Here is a 25,329-nt window from a genome sequence, read left to right on the forward strand (position 1 = left end):
GCTGCAGGAGATTAAGAAGGAAAAAACCTTTAGTCCCAGGTGAAGAAGATTAGGAATATCCAAATGTCTGGGCAAAGTTTAAGAGTTATTAAGAGGAAGGGAAAAAATAGGGCAAAACCAAATTTTATCTGAACAGTCTCTACAGAAATCCCTTGTAAGACTTTGTACACACTCCCACTGCATATACCACTCACTCCTTGCCTAACTAGTCTGATGTTTTTTCTCAAGTGGAAAACTAAGTGCAGGAAATGGATTTTTTCATCAAGTTTTCCCCTTCCCACAGCTCCTTTTGGCTGTCTGCTTCTTCTACCATTTTCTAAACATGCTGGATCCCAAAGCTCAGTCTGCTTCTCTGCTATAATTAAATCAAAATTAACAAACACAACTACACCATGTTCTAGAACACATCAATGAGCCTCAAAAGAATAACTGAAGTGAACTAGAATTTCCAAAAAATGGTCAAATTTTTGAGCAGAGCATAAGTCTAGTAAGTCATAACAGTTATGAATGTGGTCATATGTTTTTTTTCATTGCATATAGACCCTATCAAACCTGTCAGCACAACAACTACAATTCTCAATACAAGACCAGTATTACATTTAGTCTAATCTTTTCCATTTGGAACTGGAATGAAAACACTGTCAAATGGGTTGGAAATAATTAAAGAAAAACTAAGTGTTTTATTCATCACATAAAAGGTTGAAGTTCACTGCCAGAGGGAAATAAATCTACTTATTGCTTTATTTTTCTTGTTTCAGACATGGTTCAAAATGAACTCATGCAAATTCAGCCTATGTGTAATGAAATACTGGCAATATGTTCTAAAATATTAACATGTACTTGGTCATTATAATTGCAACCTGGAAAACCAAAAAGAATTTGAGAAACCCTCAAAATCATTTGCAAAAGATAAAATCAGGGCTTCTGTGTTTAAACTTGCCTGCTTAGTCTTGAAAACATTAAAACTGTGCTTTGGTAAAAAGTAATACTAGTAATATCCAAAAATAAAGGAAGTAACTATAATCTTAGTAATTGCTCTACTGTAACCCTACAGGAATGCTACAGCTGTGTAAAAATATTCTGTTTTATACTTCCTATTGACAAACTTTTTTACCTGCTTTTCCTGTAAGTAAATTTGTCTCTAATCACAAGTAAAAATCAGCAAATCATAAAGAAAATATAAGCACTTCTTTGTTGTCCTAGAAAAGTGAGACTTGAAGTTTGGACATATAAAACAAGAAGCTGTCTGTATTCTGACCCATGACTGTCTCTGAAGAGGAAGAGAAAAAAGCTTTATAAACTTTGCTTGACAGAGGTTCTTTGTATATTTCTACCACTGCAGTGAACAATAAATGCACACCTTGGCTGAAAAGATTTTTTAAAATATGGCCTAAGGTATACAGCAGAACTCTGCTTCTCAGCCTCTGGCAACAAAAGAATGAGACCACCTCTTGACTTCACCTATGCCAGTATTGATCCCTTTGGCAAAGAATAAAAGAAGATAATGTGCAAACTTGAATAATATATGGCACTTTTATTGCTAATATTGGAGGTCCTGTGAACAAAATTGTAGTTTCTTATTTATCATAGAATGGCTTGGGTTGGAATGGACCTTAACAATCATCTAGTTCCAGCTCCCCTGCTGTGGTCAGGGACATCAGATTGCTCAGAAACCCAGGTACAAATGCACGACTCATTTCAGTCTTAATGCCATATTTTAAATTAAATAGTTTGAATCCACACATTCAGTTTTTCCATCACAGATTATCACCAAATTATACAGTATTGCTAGGTGAACACTGAGAGCAGCGTACCTATTTCTCACTTCATGCTGCGCATTTTTCTGGTTTATGTTTTAGTGTTCTTAGATTTACATTTAATGACTTTAAGAAATAAAGCCATCAGGACTTAAACAGTTGTTAACAGATTCCTCCAATAAACTTCAACATTTCTTATGTCAGTGTTCCATATAGATTAAAAATATTAACTCTTACATGCACAGAATCTGATTTTTTCCCACTCTCCTAATTTCTTTAGTGCAGAAGCACTTGGTTATCACCTTTCACCATCGTTAGCTGTGTAACACCCAAAGGTCATGTTAGGGGAAACCATTTTATAAAAAAAATTTCTAGGTATAAATTCAGTTTTTATACATTGAATGAAGTTATTTAATCATCTCTCTCCAATTTAAAATTTCATCTTGCAGTACAATTATTTTTGTGATTTTCATGATCTAGTCTTTTGGATGGAACTGAACCTGCTAGGTTTTTTTAAGTTCCGGAGTACTGGTTCCTTTTTTCGCAGTTCAGGATTATAAATATTTCCACATATAGTCTCAGTAATAGTAAGCTTATTATGAGCCTAATGTTACATTTTACCTGTGCTCATATGTAGCCACAACATTATGTTTATGTAGGACTAAGTCTTTTATCAGTGCTTTCTGAAAATCCAGGCTAGAACAGTCCCTGTGCCACTCATTTCCCAGCAATGAAATGTAAACCAAGTCAGAGGCAGTTTTCCCCTGTCCCCAGCATGGCTGTACTTCATGTGCAATTAGTTTTCACACATAATAATTTTTTAGAGATAGCTGGATCAATGAAGTATTTTAGCTGGTAAAGGAAGTTCAAACTGTGTGCATCTATTAATATACCACGATTTGCTGTATTTCATAACATTAAAACAAGCTATGTGTTTACATTTGTTCCTCTTGTCATCTAGCATTAGTGAAGTTTGCTATCAAAGAGAAAGCAAACATGCCATCTCACCCTTTTTTATTCAATTCTGATACTAAAGTGGTTTTGATGTGTCCTTAGCTTCCTAGCAGATACTAAGTACTAAGGGAGGGTGACTTGTGTATGATATGACTTTCCTCAATTCAACAGGTGCTCTCATATGAAAAATCCTCTGTAAGTAACATTAACAAACAGAAACCCAGCAGATAATGGCTAATTCACAGATAATGGCTAGTTTTTTCCAGAAAACTTTTTTCCAGACAATAGCCATTATCTGTGAACTAGGATGCTCACTTAAACCCAAGATGCAATAGAAAATTGAGATCCCATGCCTGAGGCAGCCAGTAATATAAAGTTACATGGGAATCTGGAGCTGTTTTTCAATGCCACTCTCATGGATTAATTGCTCACAACCACACATCTTGATTCAAAATACTGTAAGTGAAATTTAGTATTTCAAAGAGACACATTTATGCTGCAGTTTTAGTTCCAATAAAATTGACAGTGATATAACATGAATGGGAAAAAATATCACATTCTTATTAACATCTAATTGTAGTGGCAATTGAAAAAAAAAAAAGTATGATAAATAGGTGCAACATGTAGGCACAATTTCCAAGTTAAACATGCTGCACATGAGGAACTCGAGAAACATATGTGCTGGCTGAAAGGCTATCATTTAGATGCCATCCACAATAGCTGTCAAGTGAAAATGCTCAACAGCCAGCCTGTATTTATGGAAGAATTACTATTAAAAAAGTTATTAAAGCATATGTTGTGGTCTAAGAACAGTATTCTCCAATTCAGTACTCCCGTAAAACCATGTGCCACTTCCCCTCCCTGCCAGCTGGAGGGACAAAATACAGAGATCACAAAAGGTTGAGATCAGAACAATTTACTGGAAACAGCAATGGGATAAGAAAGTGAAGGGTAACAGCAACAATATTAATAACAAAAAATCTAAGAAAATAAATGATCCACAGAATACCAGACTGCTCCATCTGCCATGTTTTCTCCACTGTGAGGAACCCCTTATTCCCTGAAGAGAGTCCCTTCCCCCTGTGCCTGACAACAATGTGAGGTGGTATAGAATAACATCCCTCCTAGGTACTGCAAAAATTAAACTTGTCCCAGATGGAACCAGGATGGCCTATATGACAGAAATGCCAAGGGAACAGGATCTTGGCTGCTTAAGTTCTGAGTGAGACAAATGCAACTAATCTGTGATTTTTAGAACCCTGTATTCTAATTATCTACACTAGCACTTAAATTTGAAGTTCCCAGATCACCAGCATTCAGTACCTTTTGAGAAAAGACTTGTAGGCTTCTCCCCCTTTTCACAAAGCAGGGGGAAAAGATTTTCTTTTTTGGAAGAAAACTCAGCAGGCCATTCTGCCAAACGTCCTTGCTCTAATGGGCCACCCAGTTTGCTGAGAATTACATCAAGACAGCTTTCAAATATCCCCTGGGATAAGACTATCCTACACAGCAAGCTTGTTCCACTATTTGAGCATCCTCACAATGACCATATGTGTGTGTGTATATATATATATATATATATATATATATATATATATATATATATATATATATGTATAAATCTGTCATGGCCCAGTGCCCCCACCAAGATTCTCCCGAACCAGATGCTGCTCACTTTCTCCACCCCCTTCCCCTTCTCCTTCCCCTCTCTGGAAATGGTGTCAAGAACTGGAGGAGCAAAGGTAAAAATTAAAAGATGAGATAACAACAATTTACTGGAAGCATCAATGAGAGAAGGAAGGAAGCAACAACGACATTAATAACAAAAGGTAAAACACAATGGAATAATTTACATAGAAAGTGCAATACCAGACTCTTCACCTGCCACAGTTTTTCTCCTCCCAGCCTGACAAGAAATGAGGGAGCCTCTTACTCCCGCCCCTGACAAGTGATGAGATGGTATCAAGTAACAGAAGGGTTTGGTCAGGCCCCCTTCTGTTTATGGTAAAAAATTAACCCTATTCTGGCCAAACCTAGGGCACCTTTACATGTATTAAATGGTTAATGCAATTTCCTCTATAGTTTGTTCTCTTAGCCTGTCAGCAGATACCACTGGAAAGAGCCTGGCTTTACCTTCTTTACAACCTCCCTTCAGGTATTTGTATACATTGATACTGCAGGCCTTTTGAGCCTCTTCTACTCCAGACTCACAGTCCTTGCTCTCCCATCATTACCTCCTGTGAGAGGAACATCAGACCCTTCAACATCTTAGGAGCTCCTCACTGGACTATCTCTGGAAGGTCCATGACACTCCTGTACTGAACAACACGGTCCTCCAGGTGTGCAGGCCTTGCCAGTGCTGAGGAAAGGGAAAGGATCCCATGCTGACTACTCATGAACACCCCCTCTTCAAATAGCCAGAAATACTTTCAAGGATTGGTTGTTTGATCACCTTATCAGGGATCACAGTGAGACTGACCAGCCTGTAATTCCCTGGATGCTCCTCCTTGTTCTTCCTGAAGACAGGCAGGACATCTGATTTTCTTCAAAAACACCTGTCCCAATCACTATGATCCTTCAAAAATTATTGAGTGGCTTCACAGTGACATCAGTGAACTCCCTTAATACTTGTGGGTGCATCTTATGAGGATCTCTGGACCTAGGTAAGAATAGCTTGCTTAGGCATTCTCCAACCCATTCCTCTCCCACCACAGGCAGGCCTTCCTTGCTCCAATCCTTCCCCAGTGTCTGGGTCCTTAGCACACCAAGAGCTGATCTTTCTAGTAAACACTAAGATGAAGTCAGTACCTCAGCCTTTCACATGTCCTGTGTCACCAGGGCTCCTGTCCCATTTATCTGTAGGCCCATATTTCCCCTAAAATTTCTTTTACTACTTACACACTTACAGAAGTTCTTTGATTACCCCAAACCCACTTTCTGACACTATCTTTTCCAGGAATCACTAACTCAGCTTTAACCCAGCATGAAACTTGTTTTGACAGTAAAATTTTAGTCACTACAAACATCTGACATTCAGCTAGTAAGCAAATGATACTGCGGAGATGCAACTATCCCTGGAGCCAGCATATCACTCCTACTATTCATACACTTTTAACCACTTTCCTAACACATCCTCCTATTGTTACTCCTATCATTTTTACCACCTTTTAGCTTATGCTTCGCTTTTCATTATTATCTGTAAATGGTAAGCATGAACAAGCTCCAATTTCTGTCAATACTCAACATTCCAGGAACACAGATGGGTCTGAATGAGGAAAACAAACATTATTTCCCTGTCATAGGGTGTCACAGATGCCCTCCCATAGCTCTGGTAGGTTCTCATGTTCTACAAATTGCTTATTAATCTTACATCCAATATAAGTCTTACTGTCAAGTACTTCCTTGTTTCAGCTGTCCAAAGCAGTAACAAATTTCATTTTTCCCCAAATTTCCACTCCATTGCCTTAGGTAAACTGGAGCTACAGAAAACAATTCATAGAAATAATATATCATGTAAATCTTACTCCTTTCCAATGATTTTTTTTTCCAAGTCTGGAATTCAGCTTTATTAGTCTGTCAACAACATTTTCAGAAAAATATGTTTGTACATTCAAAATCACTTATTGGCTGTCCATCCTTATTTACCATGTACATGGGGATACTTCAGTGATGAATTACATGAATGGCAAAATGCAACATATGCATACATTTTCAAGCCTATCTAGAGCTTTAAGAACTGGCAACTTAGTAACCTGGTTACTGAGCATACAAATTTCTTTAGTGACCCAAACTATTTCATGTATTTTAAATTCTTCAAGTCTCATTATATGTCTCCACCAGAGGAGAAATAAGAAAAATAAAGTTAGGAAAAAATACTTACCATTCTTACTGCTTTACTTCACATACTTTAGGTCTGTTTAAACACATTTTTAATACCACAGCAAATTAAAAAACAAAACAAACAAAACAAAAAAAACCAAACAAAAACAAACCCACTTTGAAAGAGACAATTGAGACCTAAGACCTACTACTGAATTTTATGGCCTGCAATAACTACCAAATGACATTAAAATTGCTAGTGTTTATCCCATCTGCAAATGTGAAATATAGTCTAACTGTCTGTATTGTTTTCTTTCAAACATTGAAGCAACTGAATTAACACAATAGGTCTCCAACACATTCAGATTATTGTAAAAGTAACCTCACAACACATCCGCATTGTTTTTGATAAGTGGATGAATAGGGTGGAAAGAATCTTTACACCACTTGAGAAACAGCATTTTTTTTCCCAAAAGAAAAAGAGAATATAATAAAAGTGTACTACCTTGTCACTTTACAGCTTGACTCAATTAGCTCATTTTCAATATCCAACAGATTAGAAGGCAGGTTGTATTCCAAAGGTGAGGACATTCTTTTTAAACGCAGCAAGCCAACACAGAACTTTGCTCCCATCTCCTCCAGTTCTCTTGTACCTATTTGCAATCCCTAATTTGAAAATAAGATTTAAAAATACAAAATAGGTACAGGCAGATTGACGCACACATACTGCAGAATAGCTCTTTAGGTTAATATTTTCTTACTTTATTTAATATATTCTCTTGCTTTTAAAGACAGAACAAATCAAATTTGTAGAATAAACACTTAGAGTATCAGAAAAGACTCAGGAACACCTACATGATTCCTTCAAGGCTGAACAGACACATTTTTGGGAGCTTCCTAGTCTACACTTCTAGCACCCCAAAATTAACAAATCTTTTCCCAGTAGTATTGGAAAAGAGGCAGAGATAATGTCTAGGTTCATAAGTATAAATTATTTTAAAATAAGAATTTGAAATACAAGATTCCTCAATATAAATTTCATCAAACAGAATTTTAAAAAGGAGAGAATTAATATAATAGCTGTGATCAAATTCATTGCTATGTTTTGACACATAGGTAAGAGTACCTAAGGCAGCAGTTACTCCATGAGACAGATGTCTCTTTCCTGCCTATAAGTTAGAGGCTACATGTGTTAATTCTGAAAGCATTTATTCACGTATTTAGTAATTAAAACTAACAAACAAGTTCTCAAAAGCTATAGCTCTTTTCTAACTTGAATTATATAGCCAGGCATTTTCCTCTGCAAAGACTATTTAGATGGTAGAATTTATGTAATGCTCTCCAAGTTTACATATCTAATAAATCCTCCCATCAGGTAATTCTACATTTTTAATTTAGCCAGAAGTGCAGTATATAGGGACATAACCTCTGACCTCAACTACTTTATAAAAGGAGTGTAATCTAGATTGAGCCTCAAGAGTTATGTAATTGGCTAGTACTAACTGTATATACACTAACAAATTCAGTGGCACAACTCCACTCAATTTCCCCCTTTGCAATTTCTGTATCTCTGGAGAATCTAAAAAGACTTTAGCTTGGATCTTCTCAACCCCTTTACATACAGAATAGTTAAAAAGAAGCTTTGACAATACAAAAGGGAAACAAAGGAGTCAGGAATTGGTGGTAAGCTAAGTCATCAAGTATGAAAGAAGCAAAAAGAATGAAGCAGGAATCTTTTTACCAAAAGCCAGGGAAAAAACACACAAGCTTTGTATATGTTGCCACACTGACACTGCATTTTAAAATGCAAGGTTTAAAAGAAAGTATGTTGCTCCAGAAATGGTACAGCCCATACATTCTCCATGTGCTGTTTTGAACATACTTAATAGAAGAAAAGTTTGATTTTTCTTCTGAGTTTTTTTTTTGCCTTGATAGTACTCATAAACAAGGTGCTTTTCAGTAACAAGAAGATAAATCTATATCCATGATTCTGAACAGTGCCATCCTCCGGCCAAATGGTACTGAAACCTGTTAGCAGTGAACAAGAGTTGAATAGTTGAGTATTATTCTTAATAGTAATACTACTTACCTCTTTTATAATGCTTTTGTGCTGTAGGTTTCAAAGCACTTATTAATAAAGGAAGAATTATCCTCACTGTACTGATGGAGAAATGGAGGCAGAGAGGGTTGAAGCGATTTGCACAGTGTCTCACAGCATGTCACTGACCCCGCTGGGAACAGAAATCAGTTCTCCTCACTCAGTGCAGTACCTTATCCACAGAGACCAATTTTTTGGCTTTGTTTTGTATTTGTTTGCACATCATTAACTTTCGAAGACCCCAATCATAGCTGGGGCTCCACTACGCTAATCACAGGAAGACTCAGTCCCTGCCCCAAAGAGATTAAAATAACATTAAGGTCAAGAGGCAACAAAGTATGTAGAAGAGGAAGGGGAAAGGTAACAGTAATCTCACTGTTACACAGGTTACTAATGTGCACAACTTGATGGTTCAGAAACTTTTCCAGTTATTGACTGCATTTGTTGCTGAAGAATTTATCATTAGTTGGCAGGTTCCTTATAGACAAGGTATGTCTAACAGAGTGTCTCTAAGTTGAAAAAGGACAAGAGTACAGCATGAAGAAAAGTGCAAAGACAATTGTTATAAAGATAAATAGCGTGTGCATGTTCTGTGGCTGCTATTTTTAGCACAGCAGAAAGAGGATGTAACTAAAGAGAAACCTAAATGGAGCAGATTGGAGGTGGATAACTGGGCAACACCAGAAGGAAAAATTTTGAACTTATTACACTGAAGGGTCTACACAATTGTAGTAAAAGCCTCATGCCAAATCTTGCTTTGCTTCTTTCATTTCTTTTAATCATAAGGGAGAATGTAATATCACACAAATGCCAAATACCAAATTTCCTAATTGATTCTTCCATCAGCCAAACCTCTTCATTTCCCTGAAACAAGATCCAAAGTCTGGTTCAGGAAGTCACCATGACCACCATCAGTTGTCCTTGCTAAGGGACCTGAGGTCAACTTCGTTTTCACTGATGCCTTGATTGCACTGTTTTCTTTATCTTCTAATAATCTTCAACTGTTGTTCTAGTACCTTTAACTGAGGCTAAGCTACTTATGCGCTACAGGCATTGCTTTTAAGCTCAAGCCACCGCACCATAGCTTCTTTTTTTTAAACTAAATTTAATTTCTTTTTTCTCTAAATCTTATACAACTATCTTTCTTCTAGACAGGAAAATTTTAGATGGAGGGTTGAAGTCTTCCTTACTAAGCATGTCATGAAGGTACCTTCATATTAATAGAGTATCTCAGTGATTAAATTTTGCCACTTGAAAGCAAAGATAAAAAACAAAGGCACAGCAGACTATGACCTCAATGGAGAAGAATATTCCTATAATACCTACTTAACAAAAGGAAAACAGACATATAAAGATTCGTATAAGTCAACTGGTCAGTAAAATATCATGTAGATCTTCTGATTTCTTATTCAGCAGAGGTTACAAAGACATAATCATTTCTGAGAACTCAAATTCTAAAGACTGAAAAATCTTAGTTACTGAGAAATTTGTTAACCAAATCCTTATTTCCTGAAGTCTTCTCTTTATGAGCATTTTAAGATTGCCAGATAACAAAATCTTTTCACTTAACTTAAAAGTCAAGCAATACTTTCAAATGTATTAATCTTCAATCAGCAAAGTGGCTTGAATCATTGAAGACATTGTTCTTTTGTCTGGCATCTAAATTATGCTCCATAGTAGATCCTGGAGAATTCTTTCACCTGAAAGTTTATTTTTCCATATCCTGAATCACAGATGACTGACCTATATTTGCAGCACTTACTGTCAACAGACTACAAAGATTCCATATGATCAGCTCAAAAAAATTTACTTCCAGAGCCAATTCTAACACCAGAGATCCTAAATAGATGTAAGACTAGCTAACTTCAGCTCAACAGCTTCCTGGCTGGAAATAGTCTAGATTCATCATTGTCCAAATAAAATAAATTAGAATAAAAAGAAAAATTATGTTCATCTTGGCAAAGACTCAGTATTTCTTCCACAAAGAACTAAATTATTAAGCAATCCTTTTCATGCTTTGAACAAAATTCAGCAAGGATGCCAAACCAGAATAAGACTGCAAAGCGTTTCAGACCTTTATGTTTCCATCCCTCAGATCTGAACTCTCTCATGTCCTTTAGGATGGGAAGTAGGAGGGAAGGGAATTTCTATAGTTCAACTTCTCTCTGTTTTGAAATAACATATTTTGACATATGTAATCTAATTTATACTGTAAGCGTATTGACAGACTTACTGGCCCTACTCCTTCCACAAAATAAATCTCAAATAAACCTAAAAAAAACCAAACAACACAAAAAAAGCCCCCACAAAAACCTTGGGCTTAAGCCTTTTCATCTTTTTATCTTCTTACTGGAGAAATGCAGCTCTTTGATAAATCCAGTCACCTTGACTTTTCAGATATATTTTCTTAATAAGTCTGAGCATTATCATAGTGAAGAAAAAATTAAGAATCTTCCTGTATATTCAGAGTATGACTAAGAGCTCACTCCATTTTATGGAGTTGCTTTACTCCATAAAATGAATGGCAGAAGAGTAATTTAGTCTCATCAGTAAGTTTTATGACATAAAAGAATGCTCTTCTCTTGAGTAAATGATTCTTCCACAAAATTCAGCCATTTTTTCTTTCCTTACTGATGAATAGCTTTGGAGGTTTAAGCATCGTGAACGTTTGTCCACAAAGCATCTTCAATTCACTTTTCTTAAGTACTTCCTGTAGCAACACTGCTAAAGCTATGCGGGTCCATGTCTAAGAATATTTTCAAAATTTCAAAATAAGCAAGTTGGGTGGGTGAGTTATCTTTTTTTAAAGCTCTATAATGAGCTTTATCATCTGAGGAATATTCTGACAACAGCAGGAATGCATCTGTTGTTAATTGACAAAAAGTAGTGCTCACAGGCCTACTGAAATTCTCAACAAAACATCTGCCTTCCTACTCTATAGGGATATAAGCACAGATGTTAGAGCATACATTAACATACTAAATATATCTTGTTCAACTCTTTTTTTTGTTTCTGTCCCACTCAGCCTTCTGATCCTCTTTCTGTCAAGCACCTTATTTGAGGCTTGTAGTCATTTTCTTGATTAGCATGCCTAAACTCAACTTTCAAGCAGAGGAAATCCACTCCTTCCATGCATGGGGTCTTGTAGTGAGACACTACCAACAGAGTCACCTTTTGTTTTCAGGTATGCAGCCCTGTTAACACTTTTCAAGAAGAGAAAATTAAAACAAATTTTACATCAAGAAGCCACACAACTATGTGAGTTCAGAGATGATGTGTAATTTGTAGTGCTAGTAAGCCTGTATGAAAGTGTTTTGATTTGTAAGCCTGTTTTCCTAGCTATATGGGAAAATTCTGTAAGGGTCACTGCTAAATATCTGTTGAAAAACCATGATCTGCCATGGTGAAGTCTGAAATTGCCATATGTAAAGGAAATTTTTATTATAGTATTGGCATATACTACTATCCAATCCTAATAATCTGTTGCGCAGAATAGTCTAGTTTTTTTTAACTGCATGCATACACATGTGCTACAAGCAATGATTAATAATAATCTTGTTAAAACAGCCCATAAGCATAACTGCTATGAAACCTACAAAGCTGAAAATTGTATCATTTCATCCTAACATTAGCCTACCCAGAACTTGAAAGGTTTCAAAAGCCTAAAGCAAGCAAGAATTGAGCAAGCAGGGTTACAGAAGAAGATGCCAATGCAAAGGGAAGAAATTAAAAAGTAAGAAATATTAACTGATGTATCCTCTTACTTTATACTTGCCCTGGTCACATCCACATAATGTGCTTTCCATTGTGTAGCTCCTTTGTACCCCTATCTCTCTCCAGACAACAACTCGTGCTGTAGATTCCTTGGACTTTTCCACTACAAAGCTGCAGCTGCCCATGCAGAATGCGGGGGCAGTGTGACTCAGGATCTTGGGGAGTGCCTGCAGGACAGCAATTTGAAAAAAAACCAGTGATTCTTTTATTTCCCTTATGGATGGAGGTGAAAAGGGACCATGTAATCACAAACCATTACCAGAAAATTTGGTGCAGTTTGCATTAAAAAAATAAGAAAGCAACAATTCTCCATCTTGAGTTTTCAAAACTCAGTGTGTTCAAGTAATAGTGTCTTCAGGCCTTTTCCTATTTTTTAAAATCCCTTTTTTCAGGTTCAGTCACCAAAATTGTTAGTCATGTCAATAAGGATCAGGATACAGGATACATTAAATACAGAATTCTCCAGCTAATCACCATCCCTCCTAACTCACCAAGCTAAGTTTGCTCAAATTAAGTGTAGCACATAGTCCACATTAAGTATTTAATTCAGTTGCAGATTGTTTCAGAAATCTCATTTACAGACCTAACAAAAGCAGTATTTTATTAACACATAAAATTCATTCATATTAGCAAAGCAATAGGTGCATATTTCACTTTAAGCATGTGAATCAAAGTTCAGTTCCGTTTACATGACAGTTTCAGTGAAAAGGTCACACAAATATACATGTTTGACTATTTCTAAATGACTGTTCTTTCCAGGTTTTATTTATGTCAGTTAAGACAAAACACATGACTGCTTCAAATTTATTATTTCAGTAGTAATACATAACCCATTAGTGCAAGCTTGCCCAAATGTTTTAGTCCACCTTTTTGAAAATGAAATGCTTTTTCCAACAGCCCTTATTGACTACTGTCTTCTGTGCACTACAGTAGCGCACAATGAAGTGACAAGACCCCCCATACATGTGTTAGAGTAGCAGATATGATTGGCATCTGGCTCAGCATCCAGGAAATCACACAAGAAAATCAAGAAGCCATAGATTTTTTTTTTTTTTGGTGAGGGAGATTTAAAGAGAAAAAAAAATAACCAGAAAGTGTCTATACTCAAGGATGCATAACAAGTGTTTTAACATGCATTCACATACTTTTGAAGTTTAACTCTGAATCTTTAAAAAAACCCAGAGCCTGCACACCTATAGGTAACACAGGTTTGCAGTTCCTATGAGGCAGCAATGGAGGGAGACACACAGAAGAAATAGGTAACACTCCAAGAACCACATAATTCTCTAAATTTTTTGCCTTTTTGAAAGCTTATACAATACAGAGGATGTGTTTGTGCAAGTTTATTATATATCCCTAATTAGGGGCACATGTCTTAACTACAAATCTTTATATAAAGGAATAAATAAAATGGTATCTTGCATATTTCCATATACAAAAATAAGTATCTCTCAGAACAATCCAGTTTTTTTGCCTTGTTGCTAGAATATTGTTTGCCATGCCTCAATAACTTGGTTTTTAATCTAGCAATTATAAATGCACAGAAGCAAATTTTCCATCTATTTTCTATAAAAGTAATATTAAACACAAAGAAAGGTAAATATTGGTGTAAAGAAACAAAAAAATAAAGGATTCTATGTATAATATTTAAAGCTTCATGAAGTGTACCTTGAAGTACACTCACAAACTAAAAAGAGGTGATTTTAAGTAAGTCTGCTTATGCTACAGAGTCATTATTTGGATAGGATAGGATCAGGATACTATTTGAAAAGGATGTTCCAAACCCATGCCAAATAAAAGGTACAAAAAAGGTTAAACTCACCCTGTAAGCAGGGTCTTCCATCAGGTCACAAGAGGCAGCATTAACACTTGTATGCCACATTGTCTCTTTGATGCTGCAGCCATACATAAATACATTCTTTTTACGAGAATGACCATGATAATCACAGTAGACCTATAATAAATAATTTGGCAAAATAAACTCAAGGCATATGGAATCAAAATTTTAAGAAAGTAATAGAAAGACAATTTTTATTAGTACTGTTGAATATTCCAAAGAATTAGGCAACACAATCCCTTATATATTTAACTCTCATTAAGACAAAAAGTGTGTGATTCATCTAAGGAAGGTTTAACCTTCTAGCCTAGCCAATGTAACAGATTTACATCTACAGGTTTGCAGAAGACCAGTTCTCCAAGTCAAATTTAAGTGTGACATGGTTTACAAGACCATATCAAAATGTTTAATTTATAGACTAGCTACATAGACAAAGTTAAAAAAATTCAGAATTGCTTACACACACATACTTACCAAAGGCAAACGTTTTATAGCAGCCAGATATTGCAGTAACCCTTTAGCATGGTAAATAGTGGGATGCAGATCTGGATTTGGATTTTGCCACTGTCTGTTTAAATCTTCTCCACTTAAAGAGCAACGGTGGCTATTGTGGGGGGGTGGAAAAACGCATGTTGTAGTCTGTATTATCATACTTTTAAATAAGCCTCCCCCCCACCTCAAGTTTTCCTCATCAACACTGCTTCTTTGGAAGGAGTCTGGCAAGAAATAAACTTCAATTTTCTAACATGCCAAATAATGGAAATGTTGGGGTGTTTTAAGCTATGTTACAGAAACTCTAAAAATAAATTAGAAGTAGCCTCTTAGGTGAAGCCAAATGTAATTACTTATTTGCTGTTGAAACTGAAAGCTTACAATTCTATCCGAATTCTAGTTCAAAATCAGTAATTTCATACATATGGTATCTTTACAATTTGGTGTCTTCAGTAATTTAGAGACTAGTGTCAACTAGAAATCTAATACTTGAAATGTGAAGTTGTTAGGAGACAAGGAGCTGTGAGAAAAACAAGGACAAAAAAACCTGAAACAACCCAGGAAACAAAAAGATCATCTCTGTATTCAGTCAGCTATCAGCAAGAACTTTTAAACTTGCAGGATTTCATGATCATGCAGTCATCTTCACTACATTTGCCTTTAGACTGTGTCTGCTGGGACAGCCTTCTTAATTGTCCCTGTATCCTGAATTATTTAATTACAAGTATTCTAATATATACGTTCTTTCACATATATAAAGACAAGATTCTACTGAAATCTACAATTAGTTTTACTTTTATTATTTTGTTCACAAAACCTTTTAAAATACTACCTATAGTAGATGAATGGAAACTGTAATTTCACCACAGCAAAATTTCCATTTCACAAGAATTCCCTGCAACCAAGTAAATGTAAACTGCTCAATGTTTACTCATAGCAGTTTCAACAAGTTCTGAAATACCCCTTAAATTTATTGAGAAAAGTGTTGAAATAACTACTATTAATAACTTCAATCAAACCGGGATACTCTATTACCCTCTCTCTTGCACACGTATTAACTTCCCAGCTTTTAAAAAAAAAATATGTAAAAGACTTTCTTAAATATAAGGCACTTCCTTTATTTATGTGCACCATGAACTTGTTTAGCTTTTTCTAAATGCAGGTGTGATCTCATATAAAACTCCTACAGAAATCCAAGACAGAGAGACAACAAAAATTTCATGTCAAATTGCATAGGAATGATTATCATCCATGAACAACTGGAAATATTTTTGTAAAATTGAAATTTGTCAAGGAATGTAACTGCCTTTTAAGAAGCCAAAAATCCTAGCAATATTGCAAGTGTCTGTTGCTTTTTTATCACATTACATATTGCATTTGCACTTTTGCAGGATCAGCTTAGATTATTTATTTTTAAATATTGATGTAAAGAATTAGAGTACAGGTTAAATATTTGTGATTAAATATATGCTTACTTTCCATTGATGACACCATCTGGATTGAGCATGGGAATAATTTTGAAAATATAAGATTCCCGTAAAGACTGTGCATTCGGACTATTGCTCATAAGGTATTCCAGTGTTCCCTTCATAACCCAGCTTGCATTAGTCTCTCCAGGATGCACACGAGCAGACAGGAATATATAAGGACGATTCCCTAAAAGAGATATCCACAGAAATTGCAAAATATGATTTAAGCTAAGTAAACAGTTCATTGGTTAGAAAAAGAGCCAATAGCCCACTGTATTTATAACAACACAAAAACCATTTGTAAGTTGAGTGTTACTGGGTATGAGTATTATTGATAGAGCTTGCCACAACATTTTTGAAAGGACTGCTAATTACAAAACTACACAATGGAGCTTTAAATTTGATCTGACAATTACACAACTAATTTGAGCTGGCAGTTATGATTCAACTTTCATTACCTTTTTCCCAATAGCCAAGAAAAATACTAAGGTGGACAAATAAATCAGGAAATGGCAAAAGCTCACTTCAAATCACAACAGCTAGATATTAGCTTTATGAAAGATTTTTTTGACAAGCTAAAAACCTCAGCATTTTAAGAAAAAAGTTACTTGTCCAGTATTCTTTTCCAAGAAGTGCTGTCTGCAAAATGGAATATACAAACCTAGCAGCAAAAATTTAAAATACATATATACTCTACACATATACTCTTACATATATACACACTATATATACTCTTACTCTTACAGATATTTACATCTTTATTTCACTACCACAAATAAGTATTATTAAATACAAAACAAATCCTGAATGCTGATGCCTCTCAGCTTTACGAAATGTATTAACATTATTTTAGATTGCTATTTTTACACTGCGTAGTGGTTAAGACTAATTTTTTTTCTACAAAATACCTAGTTTTACATTATTTTCAGTTGATAAGAAAGAAGAGTTATACTTACTGAACTGATAGATATGTTCATAGTAATTGGACTCTGGCATGGCTGTAATAGTGACTAATGGACAGCTGTTGCCAGCCAGGGTCTTACAGAGAACATCATGCCGAAAATATATCTGTTGAGGGTTGTGCATAGATTCCAGCTTCCTAAGATGCATCTTCGTACCAAAAATAATGAAAAAATACTTCAAATTCTTTGCAGTCACATATGACAGCGTATGTCAAAGGTACTATTTATCTTTCTTTTAGATATTCTAAACAATACAGAAATTTCCAGGATAATTTTGACCATGAAATACCATTTTCTACATCTCTGACTGATTGAATACTTCTCTTTACAGAGTTTGGTTTTCCAACTGCTTTGAGAAAGAGGAAGGAAAAGAGGGTAAATTATTGTACACAGATGGTACTATAAGGGTATATGGAAGGTAAGAACCTCTGCTTCATTAAGGTTATCTGATCAGGGACCTTTTCACTGCAAAAAGAGGTCATAAGTAAAGGAAGAATCAATACATGGGAACAGAGAGCTGAGATGTAATGGAAACCATAGCAAAGACCAAAGTCACCAGTCTCTCTTTGAACAGGTCATTAAGAACCTACAGACAAAGACTTGGAGAGAGTTGCTGATAAACAAGCAGAATGGGGTAAGCTGGGACATTCAAGAGGGAGGTGTGGTACCATACAAAATTCAAGCACCTGATTCCTACAGTATACCCTTAGCCATATCTGAGCAGCCTTACTCTCTACCCTGTGCATCCAAGTGCTATGTGGACTAGTGCAACTAAAAGGACAGGTGTAAGTCAATTTGGGGTCAACAGCTGGAATGCACAAGGGTCTCACCAGCAGTAGCTGAAGAAGCCAGACTCTTGGAAGCATCTCTGTGGGTACCACAGGCTATGTGTCCCAGGTCCCAGCTACTGCTGGAATCAAAGCAGACTCCAGCAGCTAGAGCTGTAAGCACTCTTCACTCAGTGGTGTCAGTAAAGAAGCAAGGGAATGTCTCATTGTCAGTGACTGCAATGGGTAAAGGTGTTGGTATCCAGCCACTGAGGCAAGGACACTGTGTTCATCAAAACACATCTGGTGGGACAATAAGGGTTGAGTTTCTCAGTGACAACACCTGAAGCAGGAACATGAGTTACACGACCAAGTGCCTGGTAACAGTTGCTAGGGATTGGGTGGGGGGGAAGCATGAACATTTTTCCTGTAGCCAGGGTGTGTGGCGGCACATGTGAAACTTGCTAGCAAACTTCAAGGTAAACTATCCAGACAGCATGGGCCCCAGTCAAGGGAGGGGTATCTAGCAGGGAGACAGTCCATGCTGGCATCTGGGCAGGGCCACAAGTGCAGAATGCCTCTGAGATGAGTGTGCAAGTGCAAGCATCTGTTTGCTAGTGAGCATCAGGATGGACTAGACTGCAAACTGGAGGCCTGCACAGCAGGTAAGAGAGACCTGGGACTGAGGCAGAGCTATGGCACAGATGGGCCATGCCAGCGCTCCACAAACATATTTCTAATTCTAGAGAGTAGGACAGCTTGTACTTTTTCTAGTGAACAGCAATCCACACCAACTGCAGAGGAGGATGGGGTGTCTTTACCTGCTGTGCAAGTCACTGTAGTGTTACACAGGAGTATGCCTTGTCTGTGCCAGTCCATGCAGCCAGCCCTGCCCAGCAGGAGTAGGCATGCACAAGTATGTGTGCATAAGTCTCTTTCTCTCCCTGGGATACATACTCAGACTTGCTAGTGAATATGTAAGCAAACAGGAAAGCAGGAGCCATGTCCATCAGCCTGGGACAGAGACCCCAGGTACCTTGGTTGGCCTCCACCAGCTGGGCAGGAGGAACCTCCAGGACCAGGAGCTGCTGGAAGCAGCAGTTGCTTATAACAGCTCTTAACAGGTACCTCTTTCAAAAGCTGGCATAGTTTAAAAGTGAAAAGTGAAAAGCTGCATTTAAAGCTGCTATATACTGCCCACTGAATCCTCTGCTTTACTTTTATTGCTGTAACAGAGGAAAACAAGAGACATTCTAGCCAAATGAATTTTGCTTAGTATTAAAAGGCTCAGAAGACTTATTTAGGCAATTCATAAATATAAAAAGATCTCTAATTATCTTAGTTACAGCAGCTTTAGTTATCAAAAAGTATACATAGAACAGCAGGATATAAGTCATTTAACACAAATATTCGATCAAATTAGCATGGCTTCCAGTCAATTATTACAGGATCAAAGAAAGCATAAGGTTGAAAGGGATGAGAGTGGGCCATCTGGTCCAACCTCCGTCTTTCAAGCAGGGCCAGGGCCATCTTATAGCACATTGCACAGGATTGTGTCCAGACAATCCCTTGAACTCCCCAGGGATGGAGATTCCCCAAACTCTCCTTGCAATCTGTTCCAGGGCTTGGTCACCTTCCCATGTTCAGGTGGAACTTCCTGTGCATCAGTGTGTGCCAGTTCCCTCTGGTCCCAGTTCTTAGCACCACTAAGGAGAGCCTGGCTCCATCCTCTTGACAACCCCACTTCAGATACTTCCAGAGGTCCCCTCTCAGTCATCTCTGCTCAAGGTCTTTCCTCATAAGAGAGATGCTCCAGTCATATAATCATGTTTGTGATACCCAGGAAACCCATTAAGCCTGTAAGGATCAATTTTATTTTTCCTGGGACTGTTCATTAGAACAACCTATACATTTTGTCAATCTAAATACTAATACTATGAAAATTCTCCCTTGAAAGGAGCATTTTGAACTTCAAAAAAAGAAACAAAATTAATTCAGTCACAAATGTGATATATTATACTAATATTATAAGTATTCATTATGTAACAGATACAGCTTCTCACCTTTAAAGTTGAGTATGTATATGGATAATGGTAAGCAAAGTAGCACACATCTTCTTTGTGTTGGAAAGTCACAGTGAATGTAATTGTGTAATAGGATTTTCCTTTCTGGCCCCCAGCAGCAATTGAACTTCTTGAAAAGTGATTCCTAAATCAAAAAATGAAGGTAATACACACATTAGAGTAATTTTTTTTTCATACTATTTATTATTTCTGAATACACATTCTAAGAGTCAGAAGGACTTTCAGTGACTGTATTTCTCTCCTATGTACATACAGGTTAAATACAGGTTCCCACCAGCTTTAAAGATACTTTATTATAACAGTGATACACACATTCATTTACATTGATAAAAGGTGAGCAAACAAAAACAAGCAACAAAATAAACACAAAAATCAGAAAAAGTAAGCAAGCAAAGAGCTACGAGCCAAGAAGGATTACATATTGATATGCTGCACCATCTGATCCTGTGTTTTAGAACTCCTCTAATTCCACCACAGATTACACAAGGCTCATCATAAGGACCATGAGACCAGCATTACTGGAAGTTACTAATAGGATTTCAAGTAAGCAAACATATATACATTCCCTTAAAAGCTTCCCAGAAACAGTGTCCAATTTCTAAGAAAAATATAAAATATTAACAGCTTAAATATAAGTGGTGTGGTTACAAAATGAGACCTTGTATATTTCTATCACATATATTACTCTCTGTAGTGACTTAGGAAAAAACCCCTTTTCACAACAGAGTAACAGAACTATCAAATGCAGAAAAAAGAACTTCTGCTCAAAAACTGTACCTCATGTTATCTTCAGTGGAAGATTTGCTGTATGTTTGGTCTGTGTGTGTACTTACTTGTAGTAACAAATATCTGTCCCAACACGAGTCCAACACGGTCGACAACGTAGTGCTTCCTGAACAGAATACATGAGGGGCTGCATACCTGAAAGAAGAAATGCAACTCACTTTAATCCTTACCATTAAACAGAAACTTATTAGCAGAAACTTATTAACATCACCACTTTCACACCAGTCTACAAATTACCTCTACTTATTCACTCACTATCTGAGTGTATTTTCATTAATGTCTGGGTATTGTCAGTGTGCTTTTTTAAACCAGTTGACAAAAGATTGCTGATTTTCAGAAAATAACAACTAAAGAAAAGAGCAAGACTTGTGAAAGACCAAAATGGAATGTTTAAATGAAAGCTGAGGTTTGCATGAAAGGTAGATTACAAGCAGTATTCAGTTCCACTCCATCCAATTCACACTATGAAAATGTTTCACAGAGTATACAAAAAATTGATGCTATTATCCATTCATGTAAATAACTGAAAAATAACTGATATTTCAGGACAATTTTTTTTAACAAGTAACTCTTCAAAGTCTATTTTTGATAGTATACTTACATAGAATTCTTAATATGAAGTTAGAGGAGAAAAAATACATACTAATTGAGTATAATTTATTTATTATCTAGATTATTAACCAACCACACTGACTGATTCAATCAGTGTATTGAAAAAATCAAAAGAAATTATTAAATATGCACAACATAAAAAAAAAATCTAAACTGACTGATAAGGATTAGTAAGTAACTTAAAAGCATCTTATTACTGATCAAACTACCTGGTGTTCTGTGACTTTATCAGTGTGGAGGAAAGTGTACAGCAAAGGAGAATACAATATTATTTGGTAAAAAAATTTTGAAGCTCGAGGTGGGAGGAGGAATTTCTTCCTTTTTAAAGGACAAATTTTAGAATATATATCAGGAAAAAATAAACAGTTTTTTGTGACATACACACTCCCAGACAAGAGGAAGAAAGGTATTTTCAGCCATTTGTAAATGGCTGAATGAGGCACACACTGCAAACACTACTTACTAGAGACAGTGATGTTCATTTAACAACCCCACTATTTCAAAGTAGATTTATTTTTCCTTACCATCAATAAGACAAAACTGTTTTGGAATGTCTCCACTTACATTCACATCTACCCCTATGCAAAAATGGATTAACGATGACAACTGTTGTTCTTCTTGATCTGAGTGAATCAACAAGCTTTGTTGCTGTCCTCCCCTGCCCCATGGTCCCTAAGACAATTGTCGTTGCAGCTACGAGTAAATTTCTTCTGCTTTTGACTCACTTACAACAAAACATCATTTAAAAAACTGACAGCCCTTGGTTTAAGATGCATTTCTTCTTTTTAATCACAGCTATCAAAACATTTTCTAGCAGTACTATTAAAATAAAGAATTTAAACTGATAACATGAATACTACTAATCCTGTGGAGGAGGGAAGGAAACAGCTGAGGTAACTGCCACAGGTATTTTTTTGATATTTCTTCTCAAAGAATGGGAAACATATCTTACCATAGTTGAACTGACTGTTTGACTTTTCACAGTTGATGATGTTAAACCGGTAACCAATGCCAGTTTTCATTCCACTGACTTCAAAGTAGAACCACTGATGATAATGATTGCTATTTATATCTGAGTTCAGAATTAGATCATATTCATTTCTGAAAATTAGCAAAAACAGATCAATGATCATAAAAAGCAGAAATAAAAGGCCTAAACCATGAAAAGTAGAGTTGAAAGATCTTACTTTCTGATCTGAATAACTTTGCGCAGGTTTCCAGATTCAAACTTGGAATTAAACTTCAGAACATCTGCCTCCTCTGGTACAGAAAAACTATGAGTAGAAAAAGGGACCAAAATGAAGAAAACAAACTTAGCTAAACCAAATAGCTTTATTTTAGTCCTCACTTGTCAATTCAGAAACTATTTTCATCTTTCCTCCAAATACAGCCCAGATAGCAAAAGCACTGTTATGTCAGATCAAACTTCGTACGAAATCTGCTGTAAATATTATGAGCCACATCACAGAGAAAGTAGAACTGGAGTATTAGAGTATTACTTGAATATTGTTTACAGAAAGGTAGAAACTTACCTTGAATTATCAAGGTCATACACAACTCTATCTATAATGTCATTTTGATAAATCAGCCTTTCAATATCTTGACAGATTTTTGTCCTAAAAAAAAAAAAGCAGAGTTCTCACTTAAATTGTCGTTTGCTGTTTCCAATCACAAACGAGGAATTGCCTCATACAGGAAAACTAATGGAATTAACATGAAGACAGGGTACAGTTCAGACAGACCTCAGCTTCACCGCCACTTATGTGTGCATAGTCAAGGTGTACTTAAGTTTAAACACCTGCATTCAGAGCTGCCTGAATCCAGTATTTGTATCTGAGGGACCTGAGTTTTCATTCACACAGCTCACTGGGTTTTATCTGAAGGAAAAATTGCAGTTTCATACTTTCTAATAGAAGCAGAAATTACTCAAACATTACTTATGTTAATGCTTTAACACATGACAACACTTGATAACATTAGTAACTTAAATGAATCCTACCATAACCAAAATTAAAGAGTTTTAGGGAGTAGCTCATACAGTGAGTGTGTTAGTGAACTAGCTTTTCACCTCTGGAGATCTAGGTTCATTTATCGACTACGTAACAAATAAGAAAGAATTTGGTGATGCCAGCCAAATGTCAGGTGTGTGCTTATCCAGATCATAAAACCATTGCACAACTGGCAGTATCTAGGTCCTGGCTTGGAAAAGCAAGAATGTGCTGCAGTTGAAGCATGAAAAATAGTGGCAGAGCTGTGTGGAAAAGCTTGCACAGCACCTGCAATAAGAAGAAAAGGAGGTAGATTAACAATGAAGAATACAGAAACAGAATGGTAAAGTACATTCAGGCTGGAAATTCTAAATTTAATTAAAATACATACTCTTAACAAATGAGAAACAGAAGATAAGTGCACAATTCTAGCACATTGTATTAAATTGAAATTAACTGAAAAAGAAAAGAAGTCACAAGTTCAAGTTCAACTGACAATATTGTGACAAGGCTGACTCACCAGAATCCATCTGAATAGGTTCAGCTCAGGACAGAATTACAGATTTTTGACCTTACACTTGATCTTAGAAAACTCGTTCGATCTTGGCATGCCTCAGCTCTAAAATACCCCAACACTTCCTAATATCACAGGAGTTTTGCCAAGACAAAATCCATCCATGAAAATCCATTGTAAGTATTTTATAAATAATAACATCACTTAAATACCATTATAATTACCAGTGTAGATGAAAGCAAAGAAGATGCTCATGAGAATGTATTCAAGATGTTCATGAGAATGAGAAGAAGTAGATGACATTTTCATGTTGCAAAAAATGAAGATAAACTATTTAAAGAAAATTCAAGGAAAAAGAAATCTAGAACCAACATTGTTGATGTGAGCCCTGTGCTTAGAGACTATTCCTTTGTGGATCCTGATGATTAGAAAACACTAAAGTGTATGGAAAAAAACCCCAACCCAACTAAATTTTTAAGGAATAGAAATGCCCAAATTTATAGAGTATTTTGCTATATAATAATTTTCTTCCTAAAAAGATAGAGTAGTATAAAACACTTCAACTATAATCAATATCATTTATCCTAACAGTAATACATGATAATTACATACTACTAAATTTAAAAGAGAAAGAAAAAGCACTCCAAAGCACAAATTCAAAACCATTTAATCTCCTGGCACATTGCAAGACTAAAAAAACCCCTAAATCTTACATTGTTCTAATAAAAATAAGAAGAAAATCCATTAGGTCACACCTTAGACCCCACACAATATTTTCTCAAATTACATGGATGGATTAAAGCAACCATTTATTTTCTAAGTAAGACATACCCAATGAGCAGTAGCTAAGTGCTTACATGACAGAGAACATAAATCACACTGAATATCAAGAGATAGGACACAGCTTTGTAAAAGACTTTAAAGCTTTTCCATGTCCCCTACCAAACAATTTTTACAATCTGCTATAAACTATGAAAGCATGAAAAGATTATGCCCTTTTTAAACAAGGTATCAGAAGATTTTTATGTTGCAGCAACAAGATTGAGTTGTTTGTAGAAAACGGAATTCTTAAAACAGTTTTCCTTAAAAATGTGTTGCATGATTTTTGATCCAAGTTTAGCCATATTACCTGGTATTTCATTCTTGTTCCCACAAGAACTCAAAAAGTTCCTTTCAACATAAAAAATACAACAAAAATAGAACATTTCAAGTTAAAATATACCCTAAAATTATCTTCATGATCTAGAAATCACCCTTGTGGATAATCGTACAAAGGCTTATTTTTCCAGTGTTATATATCTAACAATGAGACAAATTGTATCTCACTTCACTCAATTTTTTTATTCAGGGAAATTCAGAAACATACATAAGGATTTCCAAGATTTGCTTAAATGCAGTTCTTAGGTGATTCCTGAC

General features: G+C 36.0%; 1 protein-coding gene across 4 annotated transcripts in view; it reads right to left on the bottom strand.

Moving 5' to 3' along the window:
* The window catches only part of AGTPBP1 (ATP/GTP binding carboxypeptidase 1), a 66,376-nt gene that overhangs the window by 10,689 nt on the left and 30,358 nt on the right, over positions 1-25,329 (bottom strand). Inside the window, exons 16-27 of one of the 4 annotated variants that reach the window (XR_004982117.2) lie at positions 22,944-23,027; positions 22,599-22,685; positions 22,364-22,512; positions 20,847-20,934; positions 19,993-20,137; positions 17,157-17,310; positions 16,207-16,387; positions 14,714-14,843; positions 14,225-14,356; positions 12,393-12,569; positions 8,620-8,761; positions 7,093-7,196 (exon numbers count right to left, since the gene is read on the bottom strand). Coding sequence is in view for 3 of the 4 variants with exons in the window: in XM_036403879.2 (XP_036259772.1) it covers positions 7,036-7,196; positions 12,393-12,569; positions 14,225-14,356; positions 14,714-14,843; positions 16,207-16,387; positions 17,157-17,310; positions 19,993-20,137; positions 20,847-20,934; positions 22,364-22,512; positions 22,599-22,685; positions 22,944-23,027 (1,488 nt within the window). In the remaining variant the exon portion in view is untranslated. The other 3 variants (XM_036403879.2, XM_054517791.1, XM_036403880.2) reach the window with 3 other exon arrangements.

Source organism: Molothrus ater, chromosome Z (assembly GCF_012460135.2).
Source record: "Molothrus ater isolate BHLD 08-10-18 breed brown headed cowbird chromosome Z, BPBGC_Mater_1.1, whole genome shotgun sequence".
NCBI classification, from domain to species: domain Eukaryota; kingdom Metazoa; phylum Chordata; class Aves; order Passeriformes; family Icteridae; genus Molothrus; species Molothrus ater.